At 47.0% G+C, this 18659-nt stretch overlaps 1 protein-coding gene across 3 annotated transcripts in view; it reads left to right on the forward strand.

Annotated features, from left to right (window-relative positions):
* GANC (glucosidase alpha, neutral C) overlaps window positions 1-18659 on the forward strand; it is a 386043-nt gene that overhangs the window by 99200 nt on the left and 268184 nt on the right. For all 3 annotated transcript variants that reach the window (XM_085627093.1, XM_085627092.1, XM_085627091.1), the window contains exon 5: window positions 5085-5212. In XM_085627093.1, coding sequence (XP_085483219.1) covers window positions 5085-5212 — 128 coding nt within the window. The remainder of the gene's footprint in view (window positions 1-5084; window positions 5213-18659) is intronic.

Raw genomic sequence — 18659 nt, forward strand, 5'->3', positions numbered from 1 at the left:
TGGTTAGCACAGCTAACTATAACTGCTTAATTTCTCTGGTTTTGTACGAGTGAAATGTCAGCCTAACTATAACGTCCCTGTAGCCTTTGGTTTTTTCAGTGAATTTCAAAGGTTTTTTAAATTCCATTTCCTAACTATAACATCCCTGTAACCTTTGTTGTTTCAGTGAATATCTATCTATCTATCTATCTATCTATCTATCTATCTATCTATCTATCTATCTATCTATCTATCTATCTATCTATATATGCATAAATACATATATCAATAGATAGATGATATATGGGTAGTGTTAGGGCAATGTTTCCATAGGAAATTGATTTTTTAGTGTGATAATAACTTTGGCTCTGTTTAACGCATCTTCACTAAACATTCCAACAAAAGTCTCATCCACAGCAGCTCCTTCCTGGAAAGTTTTGGGGTGATTCAGCAAGCAGGGCAGAGGAAAAAGAGGGGGAGGATGGGCGGGTCAATAGGCATTTTCCCTCATGCAATTTTTATAGAAAAATTGAACAGCGATTCAGAAAAATGGTTGAATGGCATTGCACCAGATTTGGCAGTAAGCTAGAGCTATAACCAGAAATGGCATTTTTCGTAATTTGGTGCATATCCGTTTGGTAGTTTTCGAGAAATTAAGGTTAAAAATGTATGCTTAATTTACACAACAGTACCTTCTTGGAGGATCCACAAGTCCAAATTTGCAGGGGAATCGCGGATCCAGAGCATCACAAAAAAAGTGGGGGGGCGGTTGCCAGGGCGTTGCTCAATCATGGGGTTGGCTGATCATGAAAGATTAGGCACAGGTCCTGGCCTCAGACTAGGCCCTGGCCCACCCCCATGCCGCTCATAGCTAAAGGCCGTGCTCAGCGCAATGGCTGATATGGAAAGGTATGGTAATAATCTTGGTTTTATGATGGGACAATGAGTCCCTAAACCATGCATGCCTTAACCACGCAGTCTTAACAACGACCGTGTCTTTACCATGCATGCCTGTACAACAAATTTCGTTGTAAAGGCATGATTGGTAAAGGTATATGCGTGGTAAAGATCACGCCCCAGCCCCCCCGTCCTGAACCCTAAAAGCCGGCCCCCAGCCCTGCAATCTACCCACCCCAGCCCTCATAACTACCCCAACTCCCTAACCTGAGCCCTAAAACCCGGTCCCCAGCCCAAAAAAATGACCCGACCTCAGCCCCCTCCCTGAGCCCAAAAACTGGACCCCAGCCCTGAAAACTGCTCCTTCCCCCAACCCTGAGCCCTAAACCCGGCCCCAGCTGTAAAAACTACCCCAACCCATCCCCCTGTCCAGAGCCCTAAAACCGTCCCCAGCCCTAAAAACTACCCCCATCCCCCTACCCCCAGGTCCCAGCCCTACTTACCAACCCAAAAGCTGGTCCTTCCTGCCCCGATCCTTCCTGTTCCTGTCCCTGCCCATCCGCTCTGCATCTAGAGCGCTGACTGCCTTAACCATGCATATGTGTGGTTAAGGCAACCGTTGTTCCGCTTGCAAGAAAGCGGCATGCATGGTTAAATCCGCATTGTAAATGCTGTTTCCCAATAATTTATTACTTTATGTTACAAAAACCCCAGAAATTCACTGAAACAAACAAAGGTTAAAGTGACCTTGTAGTTAGGTATGGTAATAACATCTTACTTGACATTAAAAGAAACTTAAAGCTATGGTTAGATGAAAATGTAAGTTAAAACAAAACGATTTAACATAACCCACTGAAATTCAGCAGTAATAGTTAACTGAAGAAACTATAAATCGTACACTCACCATGCACTGCTTATGACTTCACATACTACATTTTTCATGAAATGTTGTATGACATCACAAATAACATCACTGATGACATCTGAAATGACGTAATGGATGCCAACACTGTGCATTGTGGGGGCGTGAGTAATCGTTTCTTCAGTTAGCTATAACGCGTTGCCCCCTCCCTGAGTCTCATTAGGCCATAGGAACCCCAGGGCCCTATGTATTTTCAAGGGGAGAGAGTTTCCCTGTGGCCCCTCTCACTGATCCTTATTTGACCATGGGGACACCATCCTCCAGGTTTTTTTTGTGGTTTTTTTAAAGAGGAGGGGGGGGCGCGGGCCCACCTCACTAAACCATTATAGGCCCTGGGGACCAAAACTGGGGGCCAAAACTTTCACACAAGGGGAGTCTCTTTAGGCCTTGGGGACCACATCTACCAGGGCCTTTTAAAATAAATAAAGGTCCCCGCACCCTCCCTGCGCATTATCAGGCCCTGGGGACCCTATCTCGAGGGCCTTTTTTTATGAACTGGGCCCCCCCTTATTAGGCCCTGAGGACCCCATCCTCCAAGGCCTGTTTTGTTTAAATTAAAGGGGAGGAGTCCGCATGGCACCCCTCCCTGAGCCTTGTTAGGCCCCCCTCCCCTTTATTATTGAAATCGACCCTGGGGGGTGGGGACCTCGGCACCTTTAGAGGCTCAGGGAGGCGGGCTGCGTGGCCCCCCTTCTGCTTATATGCAAATTTTGGCCCAGAGGGCAGGCTTTCCGGGGCGTTTCATGGCTCGAGGAGGGAGGCCACGAAACCCCCTCCCCCTATTGAATGCAGTCCTTGGGGTTGGCTCCCCAGGGCCTATAATTAATTCATGCAGAGCTGCCGCCATGTTAAAAAAAATTCTCATTAGATTCTTGGGGAATCGCAGCAATTTTTGCTGATTTTTTTGTTTTTGGCCCAGGGTGTCAATCCGAGCGCCTTCTTCTGGGGAAGTCGGACTCCTGCAGGAGCACGATGGCCCAAAGGAAATAAAGCTCTCTGGGCCAATCGGAATGCTCTGTTTTTAAACTGGTGCTCCTGCGAGAGTCGCTCAAGCCTGTCGCGGACCCAACCGTCTCGATATTCGATTGCTTTTTAACCTTAATTTTTCAAAACCTCCTGAACTGATTTACAGCAAATCACAAAAAGCCCAATCTGCAGACCAAGATTTAGCCTCCTGCTAAATTTGGTGTCATTCGGTTCAGCAGTTTTTGCTTCAGCCCTGCCTAAAGAAGTCTATGAAAAATGCATAGGGTCCCCCCCTTTTTCCCGGCCCCTGCTCGATGGAACACCACAACTTTCCATGCACAAACAGGTCCTTTTTGGAATGTTTCGTGGAGATTTGTCAAACGAGGACAAAGTTATTAGCAACACAAAAAACGCTTTACAGCTGACCTAACTGTAACTACCCAGTGACTACCGCCAATGCGGTGGGGTGGGGTGGGGTAGTATAGCAGTGTAGTATAAATATGTTTCACTGAAATTCACCAGTTATACATAAATGACCTATGGATAACTTACACTACCTTAGATTTCCGATTGCATCAGTGATGTAATGTGTGAAGTCATAAACAGTGCAATATTACATTGCAAGGTCATTTACCTATAACTGGTGAATTTCAGTGGTTTCTGTTAATGGGCATAGTATGTTGGTCTCCCCCAACTGTTAGACTTTTTTAAATGGATACCAACTCTCCTGCATTGATTACATATTTTACCAGCTGCCGACTTTACCTCATGGATGAACTTTACCTTGCAGGGCCAGGAAGCCAGCCATCACTGACCAATGTAGGTTAACCTTTAGAAACTTATTAACTCCCTTATAAAGTTCACCCACTTTAAGCAGAACACCCTAGCAGACTCACAGCAAGTATCAACATATCACACAAGCAGGAGCAATCCATCTGAAATCTATAAATAATGCATTTCAAGCATGTAATGATATACTTAAATGGTATGCAAAAAATTGGTAATGTTGTAACTTGGTTGCAGATAAGCCTACAAACGGGAAATTGTAATAGAGGAAAGGTAGCTATTTAACTTGCCCTCAAGAAGCGTGATCTAGGGTCAACAATATGAACAAAATATACCCTCCTGGTCAGTAATGGCAGGTGTTCATCAATTGAATTTTTTAAATAAGTTAGCTAAGAAAGAATATGTAATAAAAATGTCTCTCTTAAGTTGGAAGAAGGCTATCTTAAGATGATTGTGAGCGAGAAATTTACTCAGTTGTATAAAAAAAATCCTTAGAGCTCAACAAAAAATGTGGGTTGAAATGAGTGCAAGGGACCCATTCCTGTCTAATACCCATCTGAACTGATCGGCCCTAAACTTATCAGTCAAAAGTTATATTGATTATTATTAATATTACTATTATTAGTTTTAAGAGACACCAAAAACACCCCCTTCCAAGTACTGAATCGCAAATCTGAATCACAAATCTGTTTAGGTGTCTATTAAATTTGACCAGAGAGCTGTGTTAGTTCATTTTAACTGATTTTTTTTTGTTATTATGATGATGATGACAGCGATGAATATTATTATTGTTATACTTTTTTTTTATCATCAGTCTTAATATAGTCAAATATTTTCTAACTATTTGTGTTAATATGCTTTTATGCAGTGTGTGTTCTTGCATACATTCAATTCCACTTCTTGATCATTTGCTATAAATTATTCCTACATCAATATTTTTTCATTATTTTACTTTGTAAACTTGTAGTTATGGTCTAGCTTGTTTTTTCATGGAAATGGGTTTATTGGTTTTAGATTTTCAAATCATTCATATTTCTCAAAGCGTCTTACTAATCTGTGTCCTCCTGTGGCGGATGTTAACTTCATAAAGGTCGGCAGGTGACTGGAACCAAGACATTGAACACGAAAGAGATAGTCATGCCCAGCAAGATAAAAGGAATAGAATTTGCCTCTGCCCCATTTCTTTGCACTAAAGCTTGTTGGGCAATAAAATTACATTTATGGCTGCCATTCCTTGTTGCTTAACATATTTATTGAGAAACTCATACATGTGGCATTTATTTTTTATCATTTATTTTTCCATAAACTAAATATAATAACTTTTATAGCAAAAAAGATGTGATTGCAGGACAGATTACAGCTGTGGGGAGTGAAAATAGATGTCACAGGTAAACAAATATGGAGAATCAGAGTACATGTAGAATAATGTGTTGCTGTATAGCTAGTTGTCAATGCATAAAGTTATAAGTTAGGTTTATTTAACAAATGATTGCAGTATAATACACCTCTGTGAGTGACACATGTTTTTTGTCAGGTTCCTCTTCTGCTTGAGCTTTCTGGGCTAGAGAACAACATATTAAGGCTAAAAATTAATGAGGTCTCTCCGCTTAAACCAAGATATGAGGTCCCCGATGTCATACTACAAAGACCGTCAACCCAGAGGTAAGATCTTTTAAGTAGTTGTACTGACAAAATAGGAGGTGCATGTATTGTATTTGAAAGTACTTATGATTTGGGTTGCATTTATCTAGTCAGGCATCACTAAGAATTGAGGGCCTGTTGTATTAGGTAGGTGGTTGTAACAATTCACTCTTATAGAAGTGTTTACCATATGATATTTTAACCACCATATTCTTCAAATGAATATCGCCCACTATTGACGTAATGTACACTGTTGAATAAAGCTTGTTACTTGTTTTATTTGATCATGTGTCTCCTACATTCCGCTTCACAGCATTGATATAAAAAAAGAGAGGCTTTATAGAGTACCAAAGTTTACTGTAATACTAAACTTTAGGGAGGTCAGATGATTTTCAAGTCATGGACTGAGGCTGTTCCCGAATGAATCACTCTGGCACCTAGCAGTCGCCATCAAATCTAGCACAATCACAAGTCACAAGTAGATTGCGAAACTCTGAATTCAGCTTCCATTCCTCGGGAGTGTACAGGTAGTAATATGGGACTAGATGACAATATGATTTTGAATCAATTTGACAATATCATCTTAAATCAATTTTTCCAGTGGTCAATATGCTTCAGAAGGATTTTTGGAGCTGAGAGCTTTGAAATCTGAACATTCAAACACAGTCTTGCTCCCATTCAATTATCCCTTGTCAGCCAGCAGTGACTGCATCGTGAGCCCATATAGAGTCCATTAAAGTAGGTTGATTTATAGGCCACCAGCCCTATTATCAGAGGCATTCGGCTTAAGCATAACATTGTTGGGAAATTCTAGAAAACTTTGCTCTTTTGTTAATTAGAGATTGGCTGGTCAAATTTCATTGACAGGTGCCATTGGTCTATGTTTCTTACTCATGGGTTAAGTAAAGAAGGAAGGTTTTCCATTTGGTAGAGACTAAAACAATTGTTCTGCTTTATCCAAAGGTAAATGATTGAAAGGTAGCATGATTCTTTGACTGAAGTGGAAATCACAGGAGACTTCGGAAAGCTACGTACCTATCGTGAGCGGGCAGATCCGTGTGCGAGTGGACATGGCCAGCATATTCGCTTATGCAGTCTACTTCTCCACTCTATCCCCAAATTCTTTGCAGCTTTCGGGGAGATGGCCCTGGCTTCTGGAACCTGGACTGCATCTGAGGGCTATTAAACGCAGAACACTACCATGCTGCAATCCTTCTGACTCACCATTGAGACTGCTTGCAGATGAGGTCAGGTGTGTCTAGCGGGTCCTGACCGAGGCGTGGTCTAACCTCTCCTATGCTGTTCCTCCCCTCCCTCCTCTCAGCAGCATTTAAGACCTGGCCTGAAATTCCTGTGCCAATGCCCCTAACTGCACTTTAACTCTACCTCCATCTCCAGATTCATATACAGCAAGTAGGATCAACTGTGAGGCAGAACTCGTGATGGCATGCGTGAGGCTGCGTAGGAGGGCGGCGTTACAGGTCCAGGGGAGAATTCGATGTAAGTGCTGACACAGCATTTACAAAGTGTTTACAAAGTGAATCTTCACTGTGTGTATCTTGTATACTGGCAACTACAAGCAACTTAGAACGCATAATCCATACAGCACAAGTCTCTGAAAATTGTATATAATGTGAGTACTGAGAAGCTGTGAGTACTGGGAACTGAGACACCAAGAAATGAGGAAGTAACTGGGAGGGGAAGTAGGAAGTTTCCATCGGCTCCTTTAGCAGCACTGTATGATTGCGAGCAGCTGCAAGAGCAGTGCTAAACCAGTGTTGCACAAGTGTTAACCAGTGTTACTGGTGTCACCGGTTGCAGTTAATAAACTCAATACAACTGGGTGAAAGAGCTTGACAGTGCTGGACAGCAGCAGTAATAGTAACAAGCAACAGTGGTTTTAAGCAGACCAAGGAAATCAAAAGTACCTCTGAGTGGGGTGCAGATGGGAAGGACAGAATCAGTTACATTCAGTCTTAATTCTTTAATGGTTAACCTTAGTCACTGCTGATCTTCTTGCCTACCACTTGCTTACTATCTGTCTTTTGTCCACTCCTTATCTGCTGATCTGCCTGTCCACCTATCACTCTGTCTACCGACCGACCTGCCCTCTACTGTCCAGTGCTCTGCTACATCTATTCTTACATGAAGTTCCAGCCCCCATGCAGGAGGAAGGCCGGCCCTGTAACGTCCTGGCTTTCTCGGGGTTGGGACAAACAGACGACGGACCAGAGAAATGGAGGTTTAAGGATGATTTAATAAACAGATAAACAACTACAGACAACAAAGAATACCGGTACTGGAATCACCAGTTAAAGTACGATACCCATTCACAGCTCGTCTAACCGTCCTCCGCATGCACACCGGACCCGGTATGCTCCAACGGAGGGCACAGTGCTAAGCAGTGGCCGACAATGCCACTCGACCGCTGTGAAGGGTAGTTCCAAGGTTGTGGAATCTACGGGGGGCACGTGGGAGTCACCCGGCCGGGCTCTCTACCACCTGGGAACAGCCGCTCTACCAGTATCCCCCAGAGTGCTGCCACAACACAAAGACGCTGGGAACACCTCCTGGTGTGCGTCTCTTGTATCCGGGTTTAAGTGATGATACCCAAGGTGGCGCAGAGAATGGATGGGAGCAGCCGCTCTACCTATCCCAGTTCTCCTACGAGTGTCGATGGCTAAGACGCGGAAACACCTCCTGGATAGCGTCTTAGCTCTAAGCGTGTGTTTACCCAAGGAACGAGGGTTGGGAGCTTCGGCTCGCACCAACCTCGTTTTCTCCAATTTGTCAGGCTGTTGGGAGCTTCGGCTCTACCAACGGGACTTGTGCCCAATGACGTTGAATACGGCTCTCAGAACGGGACAGGACACGGGCAGGAAGCACACGCCAGCACCTCTCCTCCGCTCCTTAGAATGTTCCTTCCGCCGCTCAACTCACCAACGGGTCCGTGTACCTCAACCAGGTACTCCGGCAAAGATCAGAATATCCGACGCCGAGTCCCAGTGATCTTCTCCTTAAGTAGTACTCTCGGCGTTGTATAACCATGACTTTTGAGTTGCATAACAGGAAAACTAGGCGTTACCCTTGGTGTTATGTAACCAGAACTCTTGAGTTGCATAACATGAAAACTAGGCGTTCCCCTTGGTGTTATGCAACCAGAACTCTTGAGTTGCATAACATGAAAACTAGGCGTTTCCCTTGGTGTTATGTAACCAGAACTCTTGAGTGGCAAAAGGCAATTGTTGCCGGAGGGAATTCTGGGAGTTGTAGTCCGCTCTCCTCCAAGCGCACCAGGTTCACGGAAGTGGCATCGTGGGAGGGAATCCATGTGCGGGAGGGGATTCCTGACAGTACATCCCCCTCCCATCAGCGCCCCCCATCAGGACCAGCACAGGAAGGATATCGACGATGGAACGACGATACCAGACGAGGAGCGTGAACCCCCGCCGCAGGTTCCCATGACTGCTCCTCGGGTCCGTACCCCTTCCATGCCACCAGATACCATAGTTTGCCCCTGCGCCACTTGGAATCCAAGATACCAGCCACCTCGTACTCCACCTCCGAATCCACAGTCACCGACACCGGCGTACGAGGCCTCACCGCGTTCGCGGGTTTCAAGAGGGAAACGTGGAACACGGGATGGATCCGCAGGGACTGGGGCAGGCACACTTTCACATTTACCGGGCTGATGCATCGAAGGATCCTATATGGGCCCATGAAGCGGGGATGGAACACGCTACTTTTCTTGAATCTCATGTGCCGTGTAGAGACCCAGACGTAATCTCCAGGTTTGTAGACCGGTCCAGGCCTTCTCCTCCTATCAGAAAAGGCTTTATATGTGGCCTTAGCCCCCTCCAGGGCAACTCGAGAACTCATCAAGGCCTCCTTGATGCGGGCCACCCTCTTGGCTGTTGTCGGCAATCTGTCTTCCCTGACCGGGTGCAGAAACGGCAAGAACCGGGGATGATGGACGTAGTTACTATAAAAAGGGGAAGCCTTGGTGGAACAATGTGTGGCGTTGTTGTACGCGATTTCCGCGATCCAAAGTAGGTCCACCCACTCATCCTTCCCTTGCTCTACAAAACAACGTAGATATTGTTTGAGCGACTGGTTCAGGCGCTCCGTCTGGCCGTCCGTCTGCGGGTGATAACTCGTGGACATGGCAGACTTGACGTGTAACGCCGAACACCAAGTTTTCCAGAAGTGCGACGTGAACTGAGACCCCCTGTCCGACACGATCACGTTGGGTAGGCCATGTAGTCTCACTACATTCTTCAATAACAACGACGCCAGCTCTCCTGCCGAAGGTACCTGTTTGCAAGCGAGGAAGTGCCCCATCTTCATGAGATAGTCCACCACCACCAGTATGGCCGTCTTTCCTTGATCCTTTGGTAGCCCGACAATGAAGTCTAAGGATATGTTTTCCCAGGGTTTGATCGGTGTAGGAAGGGGTTGGAGGAGTCCTTGCGATCTTCTGTGGTCCGATTTCATGGATGCGCAAACGGTACATGATGAACACCAATTCCGGACGTCTGTTCTCATGGCAGGCCACCAGAACTGCCGTCCTAGGCTCGCTACCGTCTTTTCGACACCCAGATGGCCGGCACAGGGAGACACGTGGCACCAGGTGAAGGCCTGTTTTCGAAGCCTAGGTGTGGGTAACAACATACATCGTCCTTTCACCGGAATCCCGTCCTTCATCTGCCACTCCTTGTGACTGCGAAGCCACCTCCGCCACATGAAGGTATGGGTCCCCTTCTGGACCCCCCTGAGGAACGTCTGTGGTTGAATCACCCCTATCACAACTCCTGGAGGGATGATGGAATGTTCGGCAACCGGCTGCGGATCCCTGCCATTCGATTGCCTCGAAAGCGCGTCCGCTTTCCTGTTCTCCGTACCGGGTCGGTATGTGATGTGGAAATTGAAACCGGAGAAAAAGATCATCCACCTCATTTGACGAGGAGACAAATGCCGCGCCGCCGTCAGAAACTGGAGGTTTCCGTGGTCCGTATACACTGTAACCACGTGTCTGGCCCCCATTAACAAATGCCTCCACTCAGCAAATGCGTCCTTTATTGCGAGTAGTTCCTTCTCCGCAATATGGTAATTGCGTTCCGCGTCGTTCAATTTACGAGACATGTACGCCACAGGATGGAGCAAACCCGACATCTCATTCCTCTGAGATAGAATGGCACCCAGCGCCACATCAGAGGCGTCCGCTTCTACCACATAGGGTAATTCCGGATTCGAGTGAGCTAGCACCGGGGCGGTGCTGAAGGCCTTCTTGAGGGCCACAAATGCTTTTTGTGCTTCCGGTCCCCACACGAACTCCTGAGACTTCCTTAGTAGTTGCGTGATCGGGGCAACCAAGCCTGAAAACCCCTCAATAAAACGCCTATAAAAGTTGGCGAAGCCTATGAAGCTCTGGACTTCCTTTACTCCTCGGGGCACCGGCCACTCCTCCACCGCTCTGATCTTGCGTTCCGCCATCTCCTGTCCGTTGGGGCTCAGCATCACCCCAAGGAATTCCACTGATGTGACGTGGAAGTTACATTTGCTGAGTTTGCAGTATAGCATGTTTTCCCTCAGTTTTTTGAGAACTGCGGATACGTGCTGTACGTGTTCTTCCTCTGAGTTGGAGTAGATGAGTATGTAGTCTATGTAAACGACCACGTAGATATCCAATACCTCCCGGAACACCTCATTGAGGAAGTATTGGAAGGCGGCAGGGGCATTGCATAGTCCGAACGGCATGACGAGGTACTCAAAGAGCCCGAACCTGGTCTTAAAGGCGGTTTTCCATTTGTCGCCGTCCCTCATGCGCACAAGATGGTATGCCCCCTTGAGAACAAGCTTTGTGTATATTTGGGCCTTTTTTACCTGTTCCAGGAGAACGCTTATGAGAGGCAGGGGGTACCGGTTTTTTATGGTTATCGCGTTCAAGGCCCTAAAGTCCACACAGGCCCTCAATTCGCCATTCGCTTTCGGAATGAAAAAGAGAGGCGATGCGGCAGGGGATTTCGACGGCCTGATGGACCCCAGCCCTAGTAACTTATCCAAATATCCCCGTAGATGTACGTTTTCGGGTTCTGTGAGCGCATACAGTCTGCCGCTGGGAACGCTAGCCCCCGGAACCAGGTCGATTTGGCAGTCGAACGGTCTATGTGGAGGGAGCACCTCCGCTCGGATTTCATCGAAGACGTCCCCGAAACTGTGATACACTCTGGGCAGCTTTACGTCCTTTTCTGCTGCCGTGGCGACCGTGTGACCTTCGCCTACCTCACCTTCGTGGGGGTCCTGCCGCATGCCGCACCATTGTTCACAAAACGGGGAAGTCATCTCAATGTGATGCGTAGGCCAATCCACCGCTGGGTTATGTTTTTGGAGCCAGGGTAGACCCAATATGACCCCGTACTGCGGGGCTCTGATTATGCTAAAATCGATACGTTCGTTATGCAGTTTTCCGAACCTCACCGGTATTTCTCCTGTGTGCTGTCCGATAGGTCCGGTCACCAGACTTCTCCCATCCACTGCATACACCTCCTCTGGTATCTGTTTGGGAAGGAGAGTGAGACCCAGTCTCCGTGCTTCATTGTAGTCCATGAACATGCCCGTGGCTCCTGAATCAATCATGGCTACCACAGGTATCCACTGGTCCTGCACTCCTACGTGTAAGGTAATAAACAAATGTCTTCGCCCTTTTTGATTCGGGCTCAACATGGAAGGGATGTGGGTGTGACTCCAAGATGCCCCTTCCCTAGACCCGGAGTCCCTCAGTTTTCCGCCGGTGCTTCCACCACTGCTGTCACCGTTTTGTTCGCTCGGTATCGTGACGTTTTTGGCTTGGCTGGACACTCGCGTACATAGTGCCCCTTTTTCCCGCAGTAAAGGCAAAGGCCTTGATTGCGGCGTGATTCTTTTTCAGTGGCTGTAAGGCTCGCCCTTATAGCTCCTATGTCCATGGGTTCCATCCTGGTGGAGGAGTTGGTCTCAGGGCCACCCATCGAAACATACGATGGCAGCGCTTTCCCTTTCCTCTTGTGATCGCCCTTTCTTTCGTTCAATCTATGGTCCAGCCGTAGCACCAGGTTGATCAAGCCTTCACATGTCTTGGGTTGGGGGTCGATTTGTGCTACCACATCTTTGAGCTCTTCGCTCAAGCCCTGGTGAAACAGCGCGGTTTGTTTGGCTATGGGCCACTTGGTTTCGGCCACTAACCTTCGAAAAGCATTAAGGTACTGCACCAGATCATTGTTGCCTTGCCTCAGCTCCAACATCTCTCGATCGGCAGTATACGAGTCCGCCCTTCGATCAAACACCTTCAAGAATTCCTCGCGGAAGGCTCCCCAATCACATAGGATAGGGTCGTCCCTGCTCACCAGTGGGACTGCCCATTGCGCCGCGTTCCCAGCAAGATACGAGATCAGAAAGGCCACTCTGGCTTGGCTGGTAGGAAAGGCCTTTGGTTTGCAGGACAGATGCAGTGCTACTTGAGTGAGGAATACTTGCACTGTGTTGGGGTCTCCGCTGTACCTCTCTGGTGTCGCCAAAGGAATGGCTACGGGCATCTCTACCACAACTGCAGGAGCCGTGGCCGTGTGAGAGGCACCTGCCTGTAGAGGATCGTTCTGCCGAGCGTCCATTCTAGCCTTAACGTCTGCTGTTTCCTGTCTGGAAGCGGTGAGCTCGATTTGCATCGCGGCTAAGACGGCCAACACATCCTCAATCGTGGCCATGTCGTTCGCCCAACCAGGAGATAGTTATGGAAGAGGTCGGATATTATGTAACGTCCTGGCTTTCTCGGGTTTGGGACAAACAGACGACGGACCAGAGAAATGGAGGTTTAAGGATGATTTAATAAACAGATAAACAACTACAGACAACAAAGAATACCGGTACTGGAATCACCAGTTAAAGTACGATACCCATTCACTCGGCTCTACCAACGGGACTTGTGCCCAATGACGTTGAATACGGCTCTCAGAACGGGACAGGACACGGGCAGGAAGCACACGCCAGCACCTCTCCTCCGCTCCTTAGAATGTTCCTTCCGCCGCTCAACTCACCAACGGGTCCGTGTACCTCAACCAGGTACTCCGGCAAAGATCAGAATATCCGACGCCGAGTCCCAGTGATCTTCTCCTTAAGTAGTACTCTCGGCGTTGTATAACCATGACTTTTGAGTTGCATAACAGGAAAACTAGGCGTTACCCTTGGTGTTATGTAACCAGAACTCTTGAGTTGCATAACATGAAAACTAGGCGTTCCCCTTGGTGTTATGCAACCAGAACTCTTGAGTTGCATAACATGAAAACTAGGCGTTTCCCTTGGTGTTATGTAACCAGAACTCTTGAGTGGCAAAAGGCAATTGTTGCCGGAGGGAATTCTGGGAGTTGTAGTCCGCTCTCCTCCAAGCGCACCAGGTTCACGGAAGTGGCATCGTGGGAGGGAATCCATGTGCGGGAGGGGATTCCTGACAGGCCCTCTGCTAAGGAACTGAAACATGACCCGATCTGAAGGACACCCCATGATCTCATTTACAACTGCAGTGCTCTCTACAGCACCCTCAACAGTGGCTTCTGTTGTCCCCCCATTTCTGCCCCTTATCCACTCCCTGCAAGCTGTGTGCTCAGCATGCAGCTATTACTTCAACAGACCGCACAGGCAGGGGGCTGACGCAATGCTGAACCTCGAACGAAACTTCAGACATTAGAGCCACAACCAATGCTAACTCAGAGAGCGAAGCAGGCACACGGGTGCCCACAGCGGCCCTGACTTCAATCAGGACCATAGACACAGACAGAGACTAAACATCTCCCCAGAGCACGGCCATCCAAAAACACTCAGTGAGGGGCAGGTACACGTGGCTGCTGTGTAAAATGCCAGCAAGCGGTTGTAAAGGAAACACATACCTGCAAACCAGCAACTGGTTCACTGCGTGCGAGAGGACACAAGGTACTCAGGAAGCGCATCCCTTCCGTTCAGCACCACCAGCAAGTAAGACATTGCTGTCTCCAAGCCCATCTGTGTGAGGTCTGAAAGTACCGACTTGAATCTGCGCGGCCAACAGGGCGGTTTATCCTGCTGGCATCCCGAAAATGAGTTTTATTAAAATGAGAGAACGTAGCGCCTATTTCCAGGGCTTATAAAAACCATGTATCCGCAACGTTAAGTGGCGTAAAATCAAGTGTTTAGCACGTTAAGTGAATGTGGACAAAAGAGCAGGGAAGATTTGCGCTTCTATAATTGGAGAGGCAGACACTGAGCGCAAACAGCCTCTGCACGTGATGTTGAATTAAACCGAGCAAATATAGCTTTGTCGACTTAGACAACCTGTGGTGTGTAACAGTAGAGTCCTGAGAGGTCTTGTGTGCGCTCTCAACTTCTCGTGTGGTTATCACGGTGAGTTATTTGAACGACATGTGAAACCGTTTAATGGCCTTGTCGTTTTCAGTTTAAAAAGAGATATAGTTTCACATTTGCTCTAACAAGTACATTTAAAAGAATAATAAATGCAGAGGACGGACACCGCACGTGATTCGTCGAGCGGGGGATGCGCTTCGTGTGTTTTGAGCACTCTAATGTTTTGACGCATCCCTTCCAATGGGTACGTGTCTGCAGCCTGAGAGTCACTCACACTTGCTGAACTGATCACAGGGCGCACTCGGGATGCCAGAGAGGCATTCTCTGTCAGAAGTTCGCAATGCACTATTTTTCCGTGGAACTACAAGGGCGGGAGCCCGAGCGCCCTCTGTGTCCGGGTGATACAGTACTTCTGAAGAGTGTTGTGCAATGTGTATTCTTCGGGCTGTGTCCTGCGGGTGCGTGATCTGTGTTCAGCTAAATTAGTCATGTTAACACCTGTTAAAGGCAACAAAGGCAAACGCAATAGCATTTTGATAGAAAAGTGCCCTTTAGGGAAACTATAAATCAAAAGTGAAAGTGTTAGATTGACCTATATGACGCAAAACGTAAAATGCTAGCTTGCTCGGTTAGTGCTCTGTAGAAAATAATAAAAATCTAACGAATACTTTAATGGAAGCTATTTAAATCAACAACTAAAGCAGCCAAACCGAAAATGAGGAAGAAGAAAGAGCCACGAGCGCATGGAAACTTAAAATGTTGAAAATTAGAGAATAGTAATAAAATAGCAAAAGCTTGCAAATTCTGAACCGATCAGAAGCGTTGTAGAGTAAACGTAACACACATCTTAGCGTAATTACGTTTAAATACTAAGGGGCTTGCTCACATGGTTACACATCATGAGCCCAAAGAGTGTGTTTACTTTTATTTCCTGAGGAAAATATCACAAGTCATTTACTGTAACAATGTGCATGAGGACAAGGGGCCTGCGTGTCACTAGTGACGGAGAGGGGGCCTCCATCCGGAGTGATCTCGAAAGAGAGACAGGGGGTATACACTGTACTCTTGACACTTTCATGTGAGGTGAGGCCTTCAGTGTGTCCTCGTCCCAGTAAACAGATAGTAACAATAGCAGGTGTCTTCTCGTGACCACCCAGACACATTTGATAGTGCTGTAGGTGCATGGCATCGGTGCACAGGGGCATCAAGGGCTCCTGGAACCCAGAGTATTGCTTTATTTTACTAGGCATACACCAGGCAGGGGCCCCAGCTTTCCTGACTGCACAAGGTGAATCGTCTCTTAGTCAATCCCCTTCTTTCACCTCTCGATCTTTCAGTGATATTTTATTATTATTGCTCTTTACTATTTATTTATCTACCTTTGCTTGGACCTTATGCATTCTCTGTTTTATCTCGTCGTGCTTGTTAGCCCCTGTATTCCCCTAACTGCTCTGGTGGAGTTGCGAATTGAGTTGGATGCAGCCTATGCAAGGGTGAGGCTAACAGTGCTCCAGGAGGCATTTGACGTATTCCGTCAGATTAGAAGATCTATGCACAGGGGCTTAGAAGCCCATAGGAGTCCACCAAGCACCCCCAGAAATAACTGTCCAGAATAGCTCTTAACGCACTCATAGGTAATGCAAAAAATGAGGTCTAGAACATGCACATACGCACAACAGGGACACCAACCTGGGGCCAGTGTGCTGGAAAGAGGACCTGTGAAGTGGTTATGTCCCAGTCTTACTTTTTAAATTGCACCGCTTTTTAACTGTTGCTGTCTGTCAGCCACAGAGTCTTTGGCTCGGTCTGTCGAAGGGGGCCCGGAGGCTTCAAGCACTGATTGCTCACACTGTCTGTCTCAGCCTGACTTGCCAGGAGTCTTCATCTAAGTCTGTGCCTGCTCCCCCTCTGAGTGTGGGCAGGATGCTCACATCCACACACAGACCTGAGATATCACTGCAGAAAGACCTAGTGCATCAATGGCCATGGAACAACCACATACCTACTGTGAAAGAATAGCACACAGTGGTACAGATAGCCAGAGTAAGTGGTATGCCGGCGTCTGATATGCATCCGGTAGTTTTGCCAGTCACTGTCTTTGTTAGAACACTTTCACAATTGCTTTATTAACCTTCCTGCTTTCTCAAATTCGCTTGAAAATGCACCATTTGTCCTCTCATTTCTCGGAGTGACAACCCCCCCAAACCACCTGTGGGTTGTTTAGGCTCGCTCACTGCGCTCGCTCGCCACACTGCAACACAACTATTGTTTTACTCCACACCACTTTCAATTGTCACCAGCCCCCACAGTCCTCTGCTATGGCAGAGGAGCATCGCCTCCCCGCCAGCAGACAAAAAACTGAAAAATAAAGCCATAATAAAACGATTGTTTATTATCGTTTTCTTTTGGCTGTTGGAGCAGGGGCTTGGGGCGGGGCCAAAGATGACAGTCTGGTGGAAGAGTGTTTTGCACTGTAATCAGTGCACATGACGGTTTGGCCAGCCGTCTCAGAACGGGCAAACTGTCATGCACACTGAAGCTCTCTCCCACCCCAGCTGCATTGCTGGGTTGAAGAGAGCAGGCACAGGCTCCCAGTCTACCTGGGAGCGCAAACCCACGTCGCGCAGGCCCATCCTGAAGCTGCTGTCATGCTGCTTTCAGGATTGGGGACAGAGGATTCAGGGTGCCTGTGCCTGCAGTGCACAGAGTCAGGTGGGAGCGTCGGAGCCAGATCGGAGCGTGGGTGCAGGTAAGTTATTTTTATTTTTTATTTCTTTGTCCGACCCTGGTTCCCTCTTCCCCCCACCCTGCCACTAGGTCAGATACCGTTCACTACTGGTAAGCCCAGTCAACTCTCCAAGCAAGGGAGCTTGAAATTTACAAGAGCCACACTTCTGCTGGAAGAGCAAATTTGGGCGGGGGAGTCAAATAGGCAATCAAATCACAAATCAATAGAGTACACTACATTATGACCTGGTGAGACGTAGGAACCGTAGATCCCACAAGCAGTCCCAAACTCAAAAATGTGTACAACAAGTGTAGGAGGAATAACCTTTTGGTAATCATTTATCCATAAGGTACATGAAAATGTAAAAAATGTCAAGAGGATCCTTGATCAAGAAGTGGCAATGGAAGGGAGTAGTAATGAACTTCATGATCAAAAAGAGACGACAGAAAAGAGCAGAAAAAGCTTGAATCTAGAAAAGGAAGGAGCAGGCAGTAGCAGACAAAATCCAACGTAGCACATCCCCCACATCTGCTTACAAATAACTATAGTGTGTAGAAAATAGCTCAAGAAAGATAAGTTGGAGATTAGAATCACACAATAAACTGCAGAGGAATTCCAAAGACCTACAATTAACTCTGAAGGACTCTTCTAAAGCCCCAAAAGTAGCAGCTACAATCAAACAGCTTAAACTGAAGATGGACCTGTTGCTGCTTGGAAAGACCAAGTAAGGTCAGCTACTCCAGCAGTAAACATAACAGGAGATAAACAAAAATGTTTACCTCCAACAACCAACAGAGAACCAAAAAGGAGCATACCCTTAGCCCTTTGATATCAAAGACCAGCAGTGGAATAACAGAACAAGAGGTTCTGAGGATACGGGATCCCCATGTCTGACTACACGACAGGGAATGACAGACAATGCAACACCATTGGAACAAAGAAAAGAAGCTCAAAATTTGAAGAATAACTATAACAAGGGATGATGGATCCATGAAGGTTACAACAGTAAGTTCACCGTCACCTGCTTCTTAAGTGAGAGCACTGCTGAATCAGAGCACATCACAGTGCCCAAGTGTCAAACCAAATTACCACCATTGAGAGCTTCCCTGGATGCAGACTGTATCAGTCAAGCACCTGGTGCATACCAACCAATACCATCTAGAAGTGCTACTCCTCATGACAGAGAGGACAAGATAGTATAAGTGGTGTCATCAAGATGTTAATTTAGTCCTTACAGAAAAAGAGAATGCTGAGACAGAAGACAACTTGGCAGCTAAGACGTTTTACCTAGTAGAAGTGGAAAAACAGGACAAATCAAGAATGGAAACGAACCAAACATAACAAAGTAAATCAACCCTAATAGAGACATCAAAG

Source organism: Triturus cristatus, chromosome 9 (assembly GCF_964204655.1).
Source record: "Triturus cristatus chromosome 9, aTriCri1.1, whole genome shotgun sequence".
Classification (NCBI taxonomy): domain Eukaryota; kingdom Metazoa; phylum Chordata; class Amphibia; order Caudata; family Salamandridae; genus Triturus; species Triturus cristatus.